This window comes from Corvus hawaiiensis, chromosome 2, assembly GCF_020740725.1.
Source record: "Corvus hawaiiensis isolate bCorHaw1 chromosome 2, bCorHaw1.pri.cur, whole genome shotgun sequence".
Lineage (NCBI taxonomy): Eukaryota > Metazoa > Chordata > Aves > Passeriformes > Corvidae > Corvus > Corvus hawaiiensis.
Genome location: NC_063214.1, coordinates 53,999,344 through 54,019,120, shown reverse-complemented (window position 1 = coordinate 54,019,120; position 19,777 = coordinate 53,999,344). Strand labels below are relative to the sequence as shown.

At 41.2% G+C, this 19,777-nt stretch overlaps 1 protein-coding gene across 1 annotated transcript; it reads right to left on the bottom strand.

The window, feature by feature from the left end:
* Positions 1-5,767: 5,767 nt before the first annotated feature.
* Positions 5,768-18,929, bottom strand: RFC3 (replication factor C subunit 3). Its single transcript, XM_048295072.1, has 9 exons — positions 18,785-18,929; positions 17,501-17,638; positions 16,281-16,348; positions 14,528-14,625; positions 14,062-14,243; positions 13,679-13,815; positions 13,453-13,551; positions 12,011-12,080; positions 5,768-10,339 (listed from the first exon to the last, which is right to left on the bottom strand). The coding sequence occupies exons 1-9, from the start codon at positions 18,869-18,871 to the stop codon at positions 10,148-10,150; spliced, it is 1,071 nt and encodes a 356-aa protein (XP_048151029.1). The 5' UTR covers positions 18,872-18,929; the 3' UTR covers positions 5,768-10,147.
* Between the last annotated feature and the right edge of the window lie 848 nt (positions 18,930-19,777).

Below are 19,777 nucleotides of genomic sequence, written 5' to 3'. Positions count from 1 at the left end.
GAGCAGGAGTCAACCTGCAGCACTGTCACTCTAAAAATTCCTGCCAAAGTCTGAGACCAATTGCCTTTCTGAGGCAAAAATTTTTATTGGAACGAGAGTTAAATTTAAACGGGGTTCTGACTCAAGGGAAATTGTATTGCTTGAGTTTCACCATCCTACTGATGAGGTGTCCTCCACATCTTGTGTGTTTGTCTGCCAGGGAGTGGGTATCACACAGGAGTGAGATAATCTAATTATTTGTTTTAATTATATATGTTTGTTACTGGGAGGAAGTAGACAAATGCTAATTGACCAAGTGTCTTTCACCCATATGTTGATTCAACATTCCAGGTTGCTTTGCCACTGACCAGGTGATAGTCATTCACTGAGAAAAGAAGTTTTTGTTGTTTATTGCCAGCCTGCCAGATGTCAGTTGTTTCAACATTTCTAAATTCTGCTGTGTTTTTAAAATATGTCAGTGTGGTAGGGACTCTTTAAAGTTAGTACAATGTCAGAGATGATAAAGGTAGTACAACCACACATAGCACAACAGAAGATAAATGATGTACTCCTGTGGTGCAAACCACCGGCTTCCAGTGTGTCAGAGCCAGTCCCTGTCCCTATACTCTGTATTCATTAGCGCCTCAAGGGATACTTATTCACCTTATCTGTTCTGTTCTAGTGATACACCATTTTTCAACTGGAAGAGAGGCGCACGCAAGTGATAAAAGAGATGGCTCACATCTTGAGAGTAGGAGGCCAGATAATGATATATGTGTGGGCAATGGAGCAAAAATGGGGAAGATTTGAAAAGCAAGACAACTTTGTTCCTTAGAAACCTTCACCTCCTTCCTGCTCCTCAGGTGAGCCTTGCTCACATGGAGTACAAAAATCAATTCTTCACAAGAACAAAGAACTGGCTTTGAAACAGCCCTGTCATAAGTTGGATGGGACTTCAGAGCTATGCAGGACAGCAAGGAGCTCATCCTGCAGAGGGGAGAAAAAAAGCACTGTGCACAGTGTCAGAGAAATCTCTGAGATTGTTTCTGTTCTCAAGATCACTTGAATCAGTATTAGATTTGGGTGATCAATGGCACCAAGAAGGGCTCATTAGTTACAGCAATTACAGCGTTGAGCTGAATGAATTAAGAAGGGGGGAGAAAGTTGAAAAAAAACCAGAGAGCATGGCTTTCTGAAACGTGCTTCTCACTTTTCCTACATTGCAAACTGAGTTTTTAAAATACAACAACTTTTGAAGTGGCTGTTAAACCTGTGCTGCCGATGTCACCACGCTGCTCAAAGGCTTTCAGAAGTTGCTATTCAGAGTTAGGGCAAACAACTGCACAGCTCCCTACGGCTGCAGGCAGTCATCATGGCTGCAGCAGAGTGTATTTATTTACCTGACCTGATTTCATATCAGAAAGAATTAGCTGTCAGACAACAACTTAAAATAGACCATCACCCAAACCAAGGAGCTTTCTTGCTAACCTCAGAGCAAAAGCACAATAGGTTCTTCTATGCAGAAAAAAATCAGGGAGAGTGCCCTGACCATGCATAGCCAACAGCAGACAGGTCCTGGTGGGGCCTAAACGAGGTACTGCCACATTTCTAAAGACAAGAAACTGGCCAAGCTGATAGAGTGACATATTCCTGATCTAGGCATTACTCATTTGTACTTTGACCACATCAACTGCTGCATGATCACAGAAAAGACTAAAGTGTGGAAGTTCTAGGGAAAATTCCCTTATTGAAGTGCACAGGGATTACTTAGAGGTTTTCTTTCTTTTGAAAGCTCAGCACCTTTGAAAATCTTTCCTGAAATTTTTATAGCCTTGGGTTTATTTTGGGGAGAAGGGCATGTATGAGGAAGAGTCTGCTTTGAAACTCTCAGGTTCTGTGACTTTGTTTTCTTTGATTTTGTTCTTAAAATACATCTTTATTGAAAATTTTTCCTAGAGTTATTATTTCAGGTTGAGCACACTTTAGCACATGATTCCTTTTCATAAACAGCTGCCAGCTGTGTTTTGTTGTTTGAAAATAGATAAAATACAGTTGGAAGGTGATTGCTGGACTATTTTTTATGTGTGCATTAAAAGTCTTTGTTGTTCATTTATTACTATATAACCATTCATGTCAACTTTTTATTTTAAAATTTATTGTATTCTGCCACTTGATGTAACATAACGTGGGAAGTAATTGAAAGATACACCATTTTATTACAGTTCCACTTTGTCAGCTCGTATGATATTTCCAGTCATACGAGACAGACTGGCTTTTATGAGAATTACTGGGTGTACAGAGCCCTTGTGGCAGAGGCAGTAACTCATGACACTGTCACATTCCAGAGATCTTTTCACTGCCTTGTAGCAGCTACAGCCAAGGAAGCAAAGAGATATTTGCTTCCATGTATGCCACTACATGACCCCTCAAAAACATAGTTTTAAAAGGGAGCTTCATGTTTTAAGGATTGCTCTTTCGCCCTGTCAATAAAACTAGAAGTCAGAAGGATTTAGTAACTCATTTAAATCTGTACAGTGAATGAGCACAGCACAGAAAAGTGTTCCAGTGACCACAAATCAACTGAGAAAATATTTATTAACATAATGCTTTTATCTGCAGATTCACCTTTTGCAAAGATCAGCTTAATTACCTGATTTTTATAGATACAGAAACTGAAACAATTTACTGTTAAAGATTGCAATGTAAAGTAAATATCTGGAAGCAAAATAAACAATAATCCCAAACAACACAGCTACTTTGCTAATGTTTATTTATTAATGTCTCTCCATAATTTTACTTCCTGCTTTTGTTTCCATGGTTTTGTGAAGCAGCATCAGAGACCAAACTTGTTTTCTGAGAAATAAGCCCCTGCATGTTCTTTACGTGCCTGTCAGTATCAGACATATATCATGTTTTCAGACTTAGCATGAAAAAGTGCAGTAATCTCTGGTTTTCAATGCAGCTTTAATTCAATTTGGATATAATATCTGTAATAACATTTCCTTTACTTCCTTCCATGGTACCATCATAGCACATCTTGTATTCTCAGGTGGAAGAGCTAGATAGGCTAATCAGTATCCTCCATCTGTAATGACTGCCTCTGCAGCGCTCCTCTTTTCCCCCTAATGTTAGCATCATTGTGCAAGTGAAGAAAATATTTTCAGCCACAAAATGTTGCTGCCATGCAGGTCTGATGACACCATTCCCTTCATTTCATACAAGGATAATCCAGTCCAACTCTTAAATGAGTGGCCCATACGGGGACTGAACAACCTCGGGATTATTAACACCGTTCTCTAACAGCATCTCCCTATTTTTCAGTGCATCTTCAGGCGGCCCTTGCAGCTCTGAGCCCCTCCATCATGTCTGCTCCCCCGGTTCAACAGGCTGTTTACCCAAACGCTGCACAAGAAAAATGCCTCTGATGGTAGCAGCCAGTCCTTGCCCTCAAGCACACCTGATACTTAGTTTTTCCTGGAACACAGGTATTTTAACTGAACCCGACTACTCCTGTTGGAAGGTTTTAGCCTGTTCCAGCATTCCCTAAATGAAAGGTGCTCATCATCTCCAGTTCCTCCCTTGGGTGCAATGAGTCACCACTAAATTTCTCCTAATGCTGATACCCTTATCTACCTGCTCCATGACAGCTGTTTCCAAACAAGATCCATGTCACAGGGACAATGCTAGCCTAGCTGGAAGGAATTTTAATCTCTGGACAACTGTTAGGGACTCTAAAAGCAACGCTCATCTCAAACAAGGAGTTAATGTCTTTGTTTTGAATGAAATTAACTGCAAAAGGCCACTTCTTCTGTAGAGAAATTCTGCCTAAGGTATGGATTAGACCTGCTTCCACAAGGGATAGCTTGCATTCACAGTGGCTGCCTCTGGGGTTCTTGGGATCAGACTAAATTCAGACTTTTGCAAAAGAAACTGCTCCTGGACATGGCCCTCACAGTGGAAAAAAAGTAAAAGTATGTATTTGTTTGAAAAGATCATGTATTAATAAATCCTCACATTTATGCATGTCAGAAATATTAAAAAGCCATAATCTCTGTTTGAAATTCTTGTTTTGATTAGGATGTCAGTAGCAAAACCAGGACTGAGTGCATTCCTTCATTTCTACCACACAGTCTGCATTTGCAGTCCGCAGGGTAGGCACTACTTTGTGCCAAGGGATATAGGAAGGAAATGCTCTGCACTCCTAAGCAGCACTGGATCCCAATTTCTTTTCCTCTTGTGCTCTTTGTTGTTCTGCACTGGATTCTAGAATAGACAGGTACAATTTTTCTAGCTTCATTTAGGCACCAAGTCAGTAGATCTGTACATAAGTCTAGTTTTGTGCTGCATTATTGCCTGTGGAGTTAAAGGCAAGGAACAGTTCCTTTAGAGGATGAACTACAGAATACACCTTAGCAAGCTCATGTCCAGCACCTGCTTTTCTCTTTCCACTGCTCGCGGAAGGAGCTTGGAGAGGAGTTCAGCCTTAGACAGATTCATCATCCCCTCCACCTTTCTGCCAGGAAGTGCTGACTACACATCCCTATTTTGTAGAAACTGTGTGGGAAAATCCACTGTTAAGCAAGGAGAAAGGTTGCTGCCCTTTTTCTTTTCTCTGCTTTACCTTACAGCATCCACCTCTATGAATTTATGGTCATTTGAAGCCATACCTGTCCAAGGGACACTTTCAGAATTTCAGAAAAGCTTCCAATGTGTGATACTAACTCTGATCTATCAATGATGATCTCTTTTACAGATACTAATATAAATAAAACCAATGTCTTCTCACTTTTTCTGATTTGCAGGTCCCAAACAATTCCCTCATGTTGGAGATTTCTGTTTTCTCTGCAGACAGTTGCTGAGCTGCTCCTGATTTCTTTTGTGGAGCTCTGGGAAACTGTCCACAGCTCTTGCTTGTGCCCCAGGATCACAAGCACAGAGTGGGGTCCTCTGTTCTGTGCTTACCACATTAAGCACTGTCACACTGAGTCCCATCCAGCCCATGCAAAGGTGACACAGGAGCAGCAATCAGTGCTGCTCACATCACTGAGACACTGTGAGCACAGCAATGTTTATCCTCTTTCGGCATAAACAGGTTTGATGACTGTGAATCTATCATAAAAGATGTTTGCCCGCTGGGTAAATGTCTTTCTTCTAATTGTCTGCTAATTGGCAAACAGCTAACCCCACTTATTATCAAAATGCTTTCTCCAGAGAAAAGTCAGCCAAGAGTTTCATAAATGCTTTTCCCTCATCCTTTTTAATTTTAAAAATTGTTCCAAGTATCATTTGGTAGCTATCACCTAAGGAGGCATTCCGTTTGAGTTAATCAGCTCCTGCAAGGCTATCTGTGAACTATCTGAAAGTGCCTTAGCCAGCATCTTGCCTTCTGTGTTAATTAGCAATTACTGACCTAAAATTGTCACTTACCATAGGCATTTGTACTGACCTCTCAAGATCATCCACAAAATTAAAACTGGAAGAAGCCTATTTGGTCACTTATTCTATCCTCTATTCCTCAGAAGTGCACTTATTATTCATGGTGTGTGGCAGGGAATGTAAGTGTAGGGTATGATTGAGAACACCGCAGGTAACTCATCTTTGAAATGTAAATACAATTAATGAGTATACCTGTCTTCCCCCAGGATCTGTCCTTGCCTGCTTTGTCATTCTGATTCTTCTTTCTTCTCTTTGATGGGGCTCCCAATTTTCTTTCCTTCCTTCTCACTCAAGACTGAAACAACATTTTGCAGAAGGATTGTGAGTGGTAAAAAGCACGGGAAATATTCCATGGATTTCTCAAAACACATGCTTTACTAGCATGCTTTTCCTATCTCATTGTGACTAGGAATGAGCTAAGTGTTGCCTTTATACTTTGGCACTACAAATCGTTTGACATGAACATACTATCACAAGTTTAAAAAAAGAACACCAGCTTGCTTGCAGTGAAAGCCCACATTGGCAACATTTAGCTATAGTGAAACTGTGCCATTCACTAGCTGTCACAGACTGCCAACTAAAAGCATCACATTTCATACAGCACAGTATATTGTCCCAGGGAAAACCAAGAAAAATTATATGGGGACACACCAGGTCAACAGAGAGAGAGCAGCTCAGTTGGTCTCCAGCTCAGTCTTCAGAAAATTTATTCTTTATAACTGTATACAGTGGCTTGCAAAGAGGTTAAAACACACAAGAAAGACCAACACCTACTCCCTGTCTTGGGACAGAACTGGAGATAGCTCCAAGAAGGGGCCAGGACAGAGGTGGTGGCTGCTAGGAGACACACAGATGTGTGACCAGTGTGTCAGTGGTGACACTACATGCTTGTATTAGCTGGTGCCTCGATCCTATTTAAGAGGTGCCAAACCCGGCTCCACTGAAACACTACTTAAGGCTCAAATGATTGGGACAATATTTGCTAACCCCAGGATTGCTGAAACAGAGCATACAAATTCTTCCAGAAGTTCAGCACACACACTGTACACAACTGTAGAAGACAGACAACTTGTTATAGGAATGTTTAACTGTTACTGGGGTCAATTTTCAGACAAGCAAAGCATCCACTGCTTTAAAATGGAAAAAAAAAAAAACCAAAATCAAAAACCTGGAATAGGTACCAGGGGTCCTGGTTAATTTGGACAGAAAATAATTTCAATTTTGATGACAGAGAAAATTGACTGAGCCAACTTCACAATGTGTTGAAGTTAATGGCAAACTATTTTAATCTTAGCCATTCTGTGAAATCCAACTAGTTCCTGACATGCACCTTGCACAACGTACTACTGATTAGCCTTCAGGGTACATTCAACAATAGACATCAAATTGTTTTAATAATATTCCTCACAGGAGTTAACACTTGGACTTCAGAGACAGGAAATCAAGTATGAATGCACCATTCACCCATTGCACTGCTGATCTCTGCAGAGCAGAGAAAGTTTCAACAGAAGTAGTTGCTGCCTTAATTTCTTGATCAGTTTTTTAAACCAGTTTCACCTCTGGCTTTCTGTGCTAGCATGAAGCTGCCTCCTCTGCAACCCCTCAGACACATTCAGAGCTTAAGTCCCACGTAGGAGGGAGCAGCTTGGAGTTTTCAATTCCAGCTAGCAGGAGGTGTCGCTGGATGAAAGCGAGGGCAATCCTCTCAGCACGCAATTCAGCAGCAATTCTAAGCAGGTCTCAAAAGATGAAATCAGCTGAAGAAATGGATTATCTAGAGGTTGGTCCTGTTCCAGGCAGCGGTCAGGAGTCTATCTGCACTGCCTCTTCTGTTTGATCTGTGAGGCAGGTGTGCCGTGCTCAGTGTAGGTCCAGTACAGCACTGTTGCCATGTGTGTGCAGGCTCAGTTGGACTCAATCTTAGAGGTGTTTTCCAACCAAAAAGGTTCTGGGATTCTATTCCAGGCTGGAGAGGCAGCTGTGCCAGGAGATACTTGCTTGTCAGTCTAATGTTCTGTATTTTTGGTAAAAGGATTTGCATGGGAGCCCCACGAGGGGAAAACAATGGCAGAAAACTCCTTTTTATTTCTGACAGCATGAGCTCAAGGGTCCCTGCTTCCTCCAGCAGAGCCCAGGACCTCAGTTCTGCATCACACTGCCTCTAAGCAAGAGCTGCAACTATCCCTAAGGGAGGGGAAGCAGCATCTAAGGCAGTGAGCCTCTAAAACACTCCCAGAAAGCGCAACACTTCCTGATCGTTATCACAGAATCTCTCAAGGTGGAAGTCACGCCTAAGGATCATCACATCCAACTCTGTGCTCCTCACAGGACAAACTAAACCACTTGACACAGAGCAACATCCAGACACTCCTTGAACTCTGACAGGCTTGGTGGCATGACCACTTCCCCTGAAGCCTGTTATGGATACAAAGTCAAAATTTCCTCAAAAATTACTAGCAAGGAAAGACATGTGCAGAGATTTATAAGATACTGTGCCCATTTGTTTAAATTTGTGTTCTAGACTGTGGGAGACAAGAGATAGAAGTAGGGTCAGGAGGGGGAAATGCTGGCTCTCAGGAAGAGTGATAGCCATCTTCTCTCACAGAAATCCTGTCATTATACTGTTTTTTCCAGCCTTGGCTACTCTTGATTCATCCCAGGTAGAAAAGGATAAAAATGCAACTTCAAGAAGTAGCAAGAACACCTACAGAGAGACTAATATTGGGGTTTCAGACCCCTAGACAAAGCTGCTGAGGCCTTTTGAAAGAACAAGTTGTTCCTCTGCCACAAGAAACCTCCAATACAGCTCCTGCCTCTCCACCCTGCACAGCAACACTGCCCCTGCACATTTCACAAACCCTACATACATTCCTCTTCTCCCACATTAGCTTTTGGGGTTGGTTTCTTTTTGGGGGAGAAGTGTTTCATCATCCTTTGAACTCACGCTTTTACTTTACCACACACCATACTTTAGTAGTAGGGAAACCATAAAGACTGTTCAGCTTTTAAAAATCAGTAGGAAAGACGAGGCTCAGGACAGAGCAGGGCAGTTTTTATGTGCAGTAATTATGTCCCCTCTACAGTTGCGGCCTACTTTGCAACGAATTTAAGTATTCCTTTCCACTATCACTGACTAATTTAATGTTTCTCGAGGATCTTTTGACAGTGAAGACACAACATGACAAGTTACCAGTGCTGTGGATTTGGGTGACAAGCATATGGAAGGAAAAAAACTCGCATCATTCTACTTCTTCAGGAGCCCAGTTGAGCATGAAGCAGAACAGCACCATCTTACTGAGAATGAATCTGAATGAAAGCTGTGCATTAACACCCCACATGGAACCCTCATATCCTTGAGAACAGCAGCAGTATTTAATCAACTTCAGCTTTAAATACTATCTAGTAATAGCCTAAATTAGCATGGTGAAGTAATAAGGGGCATGAATTGAGTAATTTTTAGAGTACCACGGTACATAGACATGACATGTGAAAGTCCTGCAGCACAGGTAGCATTGGTTTTCTATTATTATTGTTATTATTATTCTGGGAGGTTTTTTTTCACTTTGTCTTGTTGCTTGTGTTTGTTTGGATTTTTTTAAACTTTAGTGGTGCCCTTCAGTGTTACAGTGTGTGGGATATCCCACCTTTCTGAAAGATGTCTACATCAAAGCAAATGAATGCACCTAGGTAGTCACAGACAGTGTAAAACACCAATTCAGCACTTTTGTTCATATTTTCTGCAATTTATTTTGCCATTTTAAAAATGTCCCATATCAGCTTAAGAGGCAAAAAAATACTTGTTAAAAGCTGAAACTTTGCCCCTTGTTAAAAAATAGTCAAAGGAATAAACTTTACCTGAAGAGCAGGTATGTAGGTTGAGGTAAACCCAAGAGTGTCAGACAGCAAGTGGACTTGCTTTGTAAAGGTATAATCCTTCTAAACAAGGTGTTCCATGTGATTTATAATCAGCACAAAAGTACTGCTCATCCACAATTTCAATGCAACTGCTTACAAAGTAAAAAAAAAAAAAAAACAGAAAACATTTGGTGTGAGCACACCAGAGAAAACAGTGAGGCTAAAAAAAGAAGCCAGGCAAACATGAAAATGTATAGATCAGCAGGCAGAACATACATGTTCAAGCTGGAACTTAGCATAACGCAGGAAAAAAAAATCTTTTTCTTACAATCTTGTCCATCTGTGATTAACAAACAAAAACCAAGCACAGAGCATCTGTGTTCTCTCTTCTTAATGTCAGCTTACAAATACTGCAAAGCAGCTCTGATCCTACACATCTTCCAAGGCAACGTGTTGTCTTTCTGAAAGGCCAATGCATTTTGTATGGATCTAAAGATGGATTTGTGGCTGTCAAACAATCCATCTGGTTTCTAAAGCTGAACAAACATTGTTTCATTAAATAGTAAAATAAAAATATTTTACTTAGACCCACATGTAATCAAGCACTGACAAGTAGACATTTGCAATATCATTGGAATTTTGCTACTGCTAAACCTTAGCTCATGCTGCCTTGCCTTTTAGAAGTTATTCTACTGTGCCAGGTCTCCTTTAAAAGCTCATTCTCAGCTAATCTGCGCATTGATTAGTGAGTATCTGCTGGTGTTCTAATACAGACACAAGTAATTATCAGTTAATTACCAATAAAAGCTGAGACTTATCGGTAATCACAGTTTTGAATATGTATATGCAACATTCTGTGTATGACTTTGGGCATCAGTTAGAACATCATGTCATCTAGCCCATCCTCCATGAACTTCTTGTAAATTGCCATAAACTTTGCAACAAATGCTTCCAGATGATAAATGGCTTTGCTGCCCAGTTGCAAGCGGTGTTCATAGAAGGCTGCCATCTGTGCAACTTCTCCTTTCAGTTGTCCATCACAATTATTTAGAAGTTCTGTCAGGAGACCCTAAAATGGGAAAAAACAGGGCACTATTGGAAAAATTAGGTATTTTTTGTTAAGAAGTTAACCTTGTTTCTCTGAAAATAGCCAAGCTATAACTGATAGTTCCCTCATTAATCCAAGAGAAAAGACATTCAAGAATCACTTACTGGAATAATTTATGCCTTAATAAAAGAAAATTAATTAACCCCATTTCCAAAAACTATAACCTCTACTACATGTAGGCACACGGCCTGAGGAGAATTCTTACCAAGACAGCAAGTGTATTAAAGCCACTTAACTTCTATCTTGACAGCATCAAGCACAAAGAGAAACAACATTAATAAAAAAACAAGAAAAGGGTTATTTAGAATTTAAGTGTCTCTGTCTGTATTTATGAGCATATTTACATGCAGACACACAAGACAACTTGACTGCAATACTTTAGTCATTATAAAACCCCAAAACACATTACTTTAGATTAGAGACAGCAATAAAATCATTGCAAATCCATCTCGATTAAAAGAGCCAGGATTAAGTGATAAGTATCTCTAGACCATTTCAAGTTTATCAAGAGGGAGTGCGTAGAGAACATGCACCTCTTTCCTCTAAAGCACAGCAATGCAGGATCCACTAACCTACTGTAAGAAAAGAAGGTTAAAGAAACGTCTAAGCACCAGAACCACCAGAAAGCAGACAGAAATTAGTTAATGTGAAAAGAAATTATGTCTGAAGACAAAGCAAACATTACTAGGTTAAGTTGCAAACATTATTTTTGATCTTTGCTCTGCTCCAGCTGTCTTCACCATCCTTTCATCCTGCTTAAAATAAAAACGGCACATCCCACTTGCTTTTTTCCTCCCAAGGTGACATCTATCTTTGAACAGTCCTGCTGGCCTAGCATCCTTCAGAAGACCTTTCCACAAAGGCATAGCAAATACTGAACTTACAACAACAAAACTTTTACAAAAGAAAACAAATCATATCAAGATTAGCCCCTAGACTCATATAATTGTTAAGGCTCTGCGAGACCACCAAGATCATCAAGTACAACCTTTAGCCAAACAGCTCCATGCCCACAAAGTGCCATGTCTACTCATTTTTTTAACACCTTTGGGGATGGCAACACCACCTCTTCCCTCGGCAGCCTGTTCCAATGTTTAACCACTCTTTCAGTGAAAAAAATTTTCCTAATATCCAACTTGAACCTTCCCTGGCACAGCTTGAGGCCATTTCCTCTCATCCTATTGCTAGATGCCTGGAAGAAGAGACCAATCCTGAGTTTGCTAAAACCTCCTTTCAGGCAGTTGTAGAGAGCAGTAAAGTCCCCTGAGCCTCCTTTCCTCCAGGCTAAACAATCCCAGCTCCCTCAGCCCCTCATTGGACTTGTGCTCCAGACCCCTCACCAGCTTTGCTGACATTCTCTGGATGCAGTAAAATATATCTACATTTAATATAGTCACTGAGAAGGCCGGAGAAGTCAAGGGGACTAAGAATGTCCTCTTTTATTTTTACTCAGCTATGATGCCATTGTTCTTTGACCACAGAACAAATTTTAGTCTGTTTGGAAAGGACACAGCTATTCATCAGTATTTGGATAATTTGTGATGTTTTGGTGTATTTTTTTTAAAAAGCTTTAGTTGAGACTGCCACAGCATTAAAATTTGTAACACATTAAGAGCTAGATAGTTGAATTACCTTCATTATAATCTCAGGAGGGATGCAGTGTGTCAGGAGTTCATAAAGCCGTCCACGGACTTCTAAAAGCCTGTTGGAAAGACACCACAAAATATGAGAAGTATGACCCCAAAGCATACTGACATGTGTTTTCACTGTTAGTGAAATACACTGCAGGAAAACAGGCAATCTGTTGGCGATTGAAGCACAGACCCAGACCAGCAGGGGATCTGAATCGTTTATTCAAAGCAGTGAGTTGGTTTTATACACTTTTCTAAGGCACAGTATTTCTATATATGGCATGACCTATCCCACGTTGCCACATCAGCAGCACACTTTCTCAATGTCCTTCTGTGGGATGATCACTCGCTGTTCACCTGTCAGTCAGATCCCGGCAGGCTCTTCTCCGTAGGGCTCTGCCCTGTGACACCTCCTCTCCCCAGGGTCTGGTGCAGACAAGCCTCTGTGTGCTGCCATGTGCTCCTTTGTGCTGCCATGTGCCTCTGCAGGCAGGTTTTACAGCTTGTAACTCAACTTTATTCCATCTCTTCCCACAGTAATCCAAGCAAAGTTTCCTTTCTTCTTTTGGTTTTGTGTGTTATTTTAAAACCAAAAGAATTGCATGAGTCAATTTCAATTCAAAGGCTCTATCACCTTCTATTCAAAAGATAAACGACACATACTCTAGTTACAATGGTCTCAGTTAATCTAGAAGCTACAAGGCTATTATAACTTGCCTCAGGATTGTTTCCCTTTAATTCTTCTTCATATCTAAGTTATTATTCATGCTTAAGACTAGTGAGGAGACATAAACAATTTATTAGAGCCAGAAGAGTTCCTTCATGCTGTTTTTCTGTCTTCATTGTTTATAAAAAGGGGTAAGACAATTAGGTGGCAGAACTGACACAATTAGCCAATGCTCAGCTTTTGATAACAGGTCAGATGCTACAAGCATTTAAATTAAGTGACATCTCAAGCAAGTAATACAGGGAACAGACTAAAAGGATCAGACTGTGGATATGATACTGAGATGGATACAGGGGTCATCTCCTGATGTGCTAAAAAAAAGCAATGATTTCTCACTTTCAGTTCTTTTTACAAACATAATTATGCTAAAAATGGTCAAAGAAAAACTTTAAGTAAAACAAACAAACAGAACCACACCCACCCACCATCCCCCCACCAAAAAAGACAGAAAATACAACATGCAACTGAGTCTATGCTCACTTTTGATTACTAAGCTTCAACAAGGAAAAACAAGTTTTTCAGTTCCTGACACTCATTCAGCCTTCTCTGGCAATTTTAAGGCTCAACTCCTCTGGCTGCAAAGTACCAGCTCCAGCAGAAATAACAGAAAATTACACACAACTAAAGACTCACAATTTTGAATACCACTTTTTTATTTAGGTTGCAGAGTACACCAAAAGCATAATTTATATCGCTAAACATGAGCATTCACCTACCTTTGTGGTGTCTGTTGACCAACAATAGCATTTGCAGTTTCTCTCAAATAAACTTCCCAGTCCATCTCAGGAATGTCTTGATCAGCAGTAAAAGGATACCTACAAAATAGTATCTTCTTAGAAATTACAATCAAAGCAAATTGTTACCTATTTTAACAAGGTCTTAAAAGCAAGGTCATTTATGTGTCTGACAGTATAATTTACATTAATCTTTGCAGTGACTTACTGTTGTACTCTGCAGGACTCACACATAAGCAGTGCTTTCCGAAGGTTCCTGCCAGATTTCTCTGCAATCCTTTGAGCCAGTTCCTGAGGAAGAGTCAGGCCTTCTTTCTTACACACACTGGACAAGACATGGCAGATCTGGACAGAAAACAGATAGCAGGGAATACAACATTTAGCAAAACTGTTCAGCACCTACAGATTCTCCTGTTAGAAAGATTTCTGGACCAGAGATGGACCAGTCTTTCATAAGCCATGCTTGGCAAATCATCCAACACAAAGGAAAACTAAGTCATTATGTGAAACTAAAATATTTCATAAGTCCACAGCAAGAACTTATCTAACAAGAATTTTTAAGTAACTTTTTTTGCTTCTGTTTCAACATACATCTTCAATGCTGGGAGCAGGCACTCGTACAGCCAGGCATCTGCTTTGAATGGGCCCTATAATTTTTGACATTGAGTTGCAGCACAGGATCAACCGGCAGGTCGCCATGTACTTCTCCATTGTTCTTCGCAAAGCATGCTGAGCATCTTTAGTGAGTTTGTCAACTTCTGTTAACAGCACCACTGAAAAAAGGATTAAACATAGTGGGGTTTTGTATTAATATCAAATCTTTCTAAGAAAAAAATACTTTTGACATACAAGCAATAATACCAAAATAAGTGGTAACACATAGTAAGGGCAGCATGGTTCCATAGGCAGGCAAATAGAGATTAAGATAACCTGTGTGCCTTTTTGACTGCACAACCTTCATGCAATATACAGGTACAAACAAAACGGTGAACTGAAATCTCTGAAAAAAACCCCACATTTAAAAAGCATTTTGACTAGTTTTAACTGTTTTACTCACCTTTAAAATCCCGTTGAGTACTTGTCTCAAGCTGTTGGGACTGTGCCACTGTCTTCAAGAGCTCCTGAATTACCACACGGTCATTGTTTCCTGCGTCACTGTACCCAGAGTTTGAATAAATCTTGTTTTAAAACAACTTTATATTGCATATAAAATACATCTTCCTTAGGTCAACTGAATGAGCAAGAATGCCAAAAGAATTCAGAAGCTGCTGAGTTAGAATTAAGCTAATACACATACACATCGTTGAAAGTTATCCCCTCTATAATAAAAACAACCCAAAGCTTATGCAGGCACAACTAGATTAACAGCACTGTATTCAAACATAGTAAAACCACTGTCAAATGTTTTATTAAGTCATTAAAATAGAATTTATTTTCTTCAGACAATAAATCTCAACTTTTGTTACCTACAATTTGAACAAGGACACACAATGTGAACCTTTTTACACATTATGGAAAAGAACAATTAAGTCTAACCACATAATAGGATGCCTGACTCAAAAGACTGATGTAAATGCTGGGTTTTGTTCTGCAGAGTCCTTCCCAGAAATTAATTTCCTCTCCCTTGTTAGCCACTCATCCCACTCCATGTTACTTGAGATGCACTTGACTTCACTGTGTTATAATTCAGTCAAACTTCACAGGCCATTGCACAGAACAGAGGTTTACTGTCTGGCCACACATAAATGTGACAATTGCTTCATCACTTAAAGCCTATGAATCAGGATATTAATTCTTAATCAAAACTCAGCACTTTTGTATTTAAAATTGAAATACCATTATTTTATGTTTCCAGCTCTAAGAACTCTATACAGAGGAACGGGAAAAGTGTTGGTAGTGTCAGGCTGTCAGAGCTGAAGACTGAACGGTCACACATTTGGTATCACCAAAATGACAGATTCAAAACGGTGATTACCAATAAGTCTCAGCTTTTATTGGCAATTAACTAATAATTACTTGTGTTTGTATTAGAACACCAGCAGATACTTACTAATCAATAAAGAGATTACCTGCAGAACGAGCTTTTTAAAGGAGACCTGGCACAGTAGAATAACTTCCAAAAAGCAAGGCAGCATGAGCTAAGGTTTAGCAGTAACCAACACCTCCCAGTACACAATGACATTCTCTCATTGTGATTTAAAGCAACATTATGAGGTTTCAGGTAAATACAAATATTTACTTTGGGTCTGGGAACTATCACCAGCAATTTCACAACTGCCAAAGAAGATGTAGACAGCTCCCATTAGAGCTTCTCTTGTTTAAATCAACATCTGACCTCAATCAACACAAGATCCACAGTATTTTGTGGTGATCTTTCCCATGCTCCAAACACTTTATTCGGAGAGTTATTGGGTAAACCTTGCTTACTTTCCAAATTCCTTTATTTTTATATTTGTGAGAGAACTAACGATATGGAGGTGTTAGTTGCAGTACAAGTTCTAAATTTCAACTGAAATGGTGAAATCTGTGAATCCAGAATTGCTTCTCTTACCCAGTCCTCAACATCAGCATGCTTACGTAGCCCATTAAACACAATGTAATTGCCTTTAAACCCAAATTTTTGTTCACTTAGAGCTGTTCAATTAAAAATCCTCTCCCTGCTCTCATTTGCAGACCAAACCCATAAACCATTATCTGACTTGCTCAGGCAACAAATCAGGCAATCAGTCCCTCGTACCTCCAGGCTGAAGGCACTCACAACATGGTCAGTGGCTTACCTTTGAAGTGAGCCACTTTTACTGCACACTTACCTTGGGTTAACTTCAAGGTGATAATTACTCGCAATGGTGCTAATTTCAATCTTCTTCTTAGAAGGTGTCTGCATACAAAATAAGTGCATTAAGTTTCAGAAAGCGTCCTAAAAATCTCTTACAGCTTACAACTGGCTAAGGCACAGGTAAACCAAGAATCTCAGAGATCAAAGAACTCCTGAGACATAGACTTGGTTATCTCCTATGGTCCCAGCCCCTCCTCCAAAGCGAAAAAAAGGGGGCTAACACATCATCCAGCCTGTAAAATAGCAACAGCAATGACTATGATAGCACCACCTAGAATGTGTTATTGCAAACTCCAGTTACTCCAGAGCTTTGTCAAAGAAATCTCATTAATGGAATCAGCCGTTCATCAGAAGTGACTCTATGTCCACCCAAAGAAAAGGTTTGAAGGCAAAACCACTGGACAAGCCCAAAGAAGCTATTTACTTCTGTTCTCAAAGGACTTCAAGTCTATACTTTGTTTGCAGAAAACACTAGTATTTATATCACCGTTGAATTTGGGTCAGAACAGTTAAGTATATTCTCTATTTCTAGCATTCACTCTAAGAATATTATTTGTTCCAGCACTGAGAACTAAAAGGCAAACATTAAATAACCTATTTATCAATAAAACTTGATAATCCCTTGCTGGTCAAGCCTTCCACAGCAAGAATTTCTAATAGGCAATAAAGCCTTTTAATAATAAACACTTAAATGCCTAAGACCAGGGCAGAGAGAATTTAAATTGATTTTCTGTTTTTGCTAATGCTAAAGCTGTCACTATGAAAATGAGAAAACAAGCTAAAACCTGCATATATGCAAAAACCAGTGCTAAAAATCTAAAAAATTACCTTTATTTTTACAGACAAATGAGAGTATTAACATTTAATTAAGAGCTAGTTTACCACAAGAGATGTTATTGTCGAAATTGAACTGTAAACAATAAATACAAAAAGCCACCCTGAACAATAAAAACCACACCACATGAACAGCCAACCAGGCACAGAAAACAACAGAACCCCACTAAAGAACATCTGGAAAATAATTTGTTCATATAACCAAACTAGTATGATTAATTACATAAAAAAGGTTGAAGAGATTGAGAGCAAAATAAAAAATTAATTTTTAAAACTCAAATAAATACAAAGGCCTCACAACAGAAATATGTCAGTATTTGCACATTACTTCACAGCAGATGGGAGACTTATTTTTTTTACCGTTATACTCTGATGCTCAATCCTCAGTTTTTCCACTCCTGCACCATATAATTCCCTTAACAAACACATTATTCTTGTCTTTTTTCCAGCTCCTGATGGTCCATACACCAACAGATGAGGAAAGTCACCACATTGAACCTGAACAAAAAGCAACAACATCAGTTAGCTACAAAGGTATTTTCCTTATAAAAGCATTTATCCTTCCATTTTCACCCAAGTTTACATTAAATGACTTTTCTAGCACCTAGAATTAAAATTGCTGAAATCCTTTCCTGCAGCAACATTTCCTATAGAACACCATATTTTTCTGAAGGCCATGTGCAACTCATTTAACTTCAAACACCTCACTGCTCGAAAAATACCTCAAGAAAACCAACTACAAAACCCCACTTCAGCATTTATATGCTTCCCATGGTTACTAAAGTGACAGCTGCAAGAAACACACAGGAAAAAGGTTAGAAACACACGGAAAAAGGTTTGAAACAAAGTCTTAACCAGATACATATATATATTCAGGAGTTTATTTCCTGAAAAGCCAAAAAGCATGACTTGGAGCACATCTGACCATACCCCCCAGTCAGCACTTATGCTAGTTAGACATCACTAATGCCTGAGAAAGTGAATGTGCCAGTCGGCACATCTGGCAGGAAAAGCAGTCCTTTCATTCCCAGCTGTGCACCTTAAGAATTTCTGCTAACTTTAGGCAAACAAGCCAAGCCCTGTTCCCAGGGACACTGAAACCAGCAGGAAGAACATGTGCACACCACTCCTGAAAGAGTGATTCCCTCGCAGCTTTTCCCTCGGCATCAAGGCCTCGCTCCCAAGCAGGGCGCGATGCCGGGACACCTTCCCGCGGCACGGACGCTCCTCGGAAGGCCAGGGCCTGCACGGAGGGAAAGCTCCTGATCCCGGCCGCACAGGAGCAGCGTTACGGGCCCGGAACCCCAATTACAGCATGGGTCAGGTTGGGGACCATAGTGGCCCAACCTCCCTGCTCAAGCAGGGTCATCCCAGAGCACAGGGTATAGGATTGCATCCAGATGGTTCCTGACTCTCTCCAGTGACGGAGACTTCACGGCCCGTCTGAGCAATCTGTTCCAGTGCTCGGTCACCCGCACAGTAAAGTTTTTCCCCTTATTCAGGCGCAATGCCGACTCCGGGGGGATTCTCGCTACGGGAAGGAGAGGACCGAGAGGACCTGGAGTCCGCGGGGCCCCCGGGCAGAGCCCGGCGGGGAGGCCACCGGAGCGCGGCGGCGCCGGGCAGAGCCCGTGCCTCACTGACCAGGTTGCGGAGCCGCGCTGCCTGCTCGCGGTGGAAGTCGAGGCGGGCGAGGGCTCCGGGCCGGTGCTTGTCCGCCCACAGGCTCATGGCGCTCCAAAAGCCCGCGGCCCGGCGGAGGCAAGCGCGCCCCGTACGGCGGCCGCCAAGGGACAAACTCCGGCGGCGGCGGCGGCGGCCCCGCCCCCGCGGCTCCCCCAGCGAAGCGCGGCGGCCGCGCCCCAGCCCGGCCTGGGCAGCGCCGCCCGCCCGGGCCACGCCAGAGCTGGGGGGTTTCCCTTTCCGGAGGGAGAGACACACCGCTGAGGCCTGGCAGCGGCTGCCGCTGCGTTCCCTGAGGGCTTTGACCAAAGAGCCCCTTACCAGGCACTGCGCAGGAATTTAACTCTGCCCGCCAGCCCCAGCCAGCACGCCGGCTCCCCGTCGGGGCAGCGAACCCTCCGAGCCCCGTCTGAAATCTTTCCTTTTCCGGCTCACTTCAAGGAATCACAGAATCAGTTAGGTTGGAAAAGACTCTGAGGTCATCAAGTCCAACCTATGACCCAGCACCACCAACTCAACCAGACCATGGCACTGAGTGCCATCCAGTCTTTCCTTAAACGCCTCCACGGGATGGTGACCACCGCCTCCCTGGGCAGCCCATTCCAATGTCTAATCTCCCATTCTGTGAAGAAATTCCTCATAGTGTCTGAGCCAAACCTCACCCGGAGCAGCTTAAGACTATAACGACTTGGTCAAGGGAGTTTACAATCAGACGGTAATTTGGAATGTGCATTCTCCAAAAGCCCACAACACCTAAAAAGGCATGTGTTTATTTTTTGTTATTTGGTGGAGCCATTGCTGTTCTCTTCTTGATAACATCCACTGTAATCTGATGATGTTCATCTTGCCATTTTATCCTTAAAAACTATGTCCTGCGCCAGTTCTTTTACTTTACTTTGTTTTATGGCAAAAACAGCTTTCAGAAGGATTCGGATTTTCTTCCCTTTCTCAAAA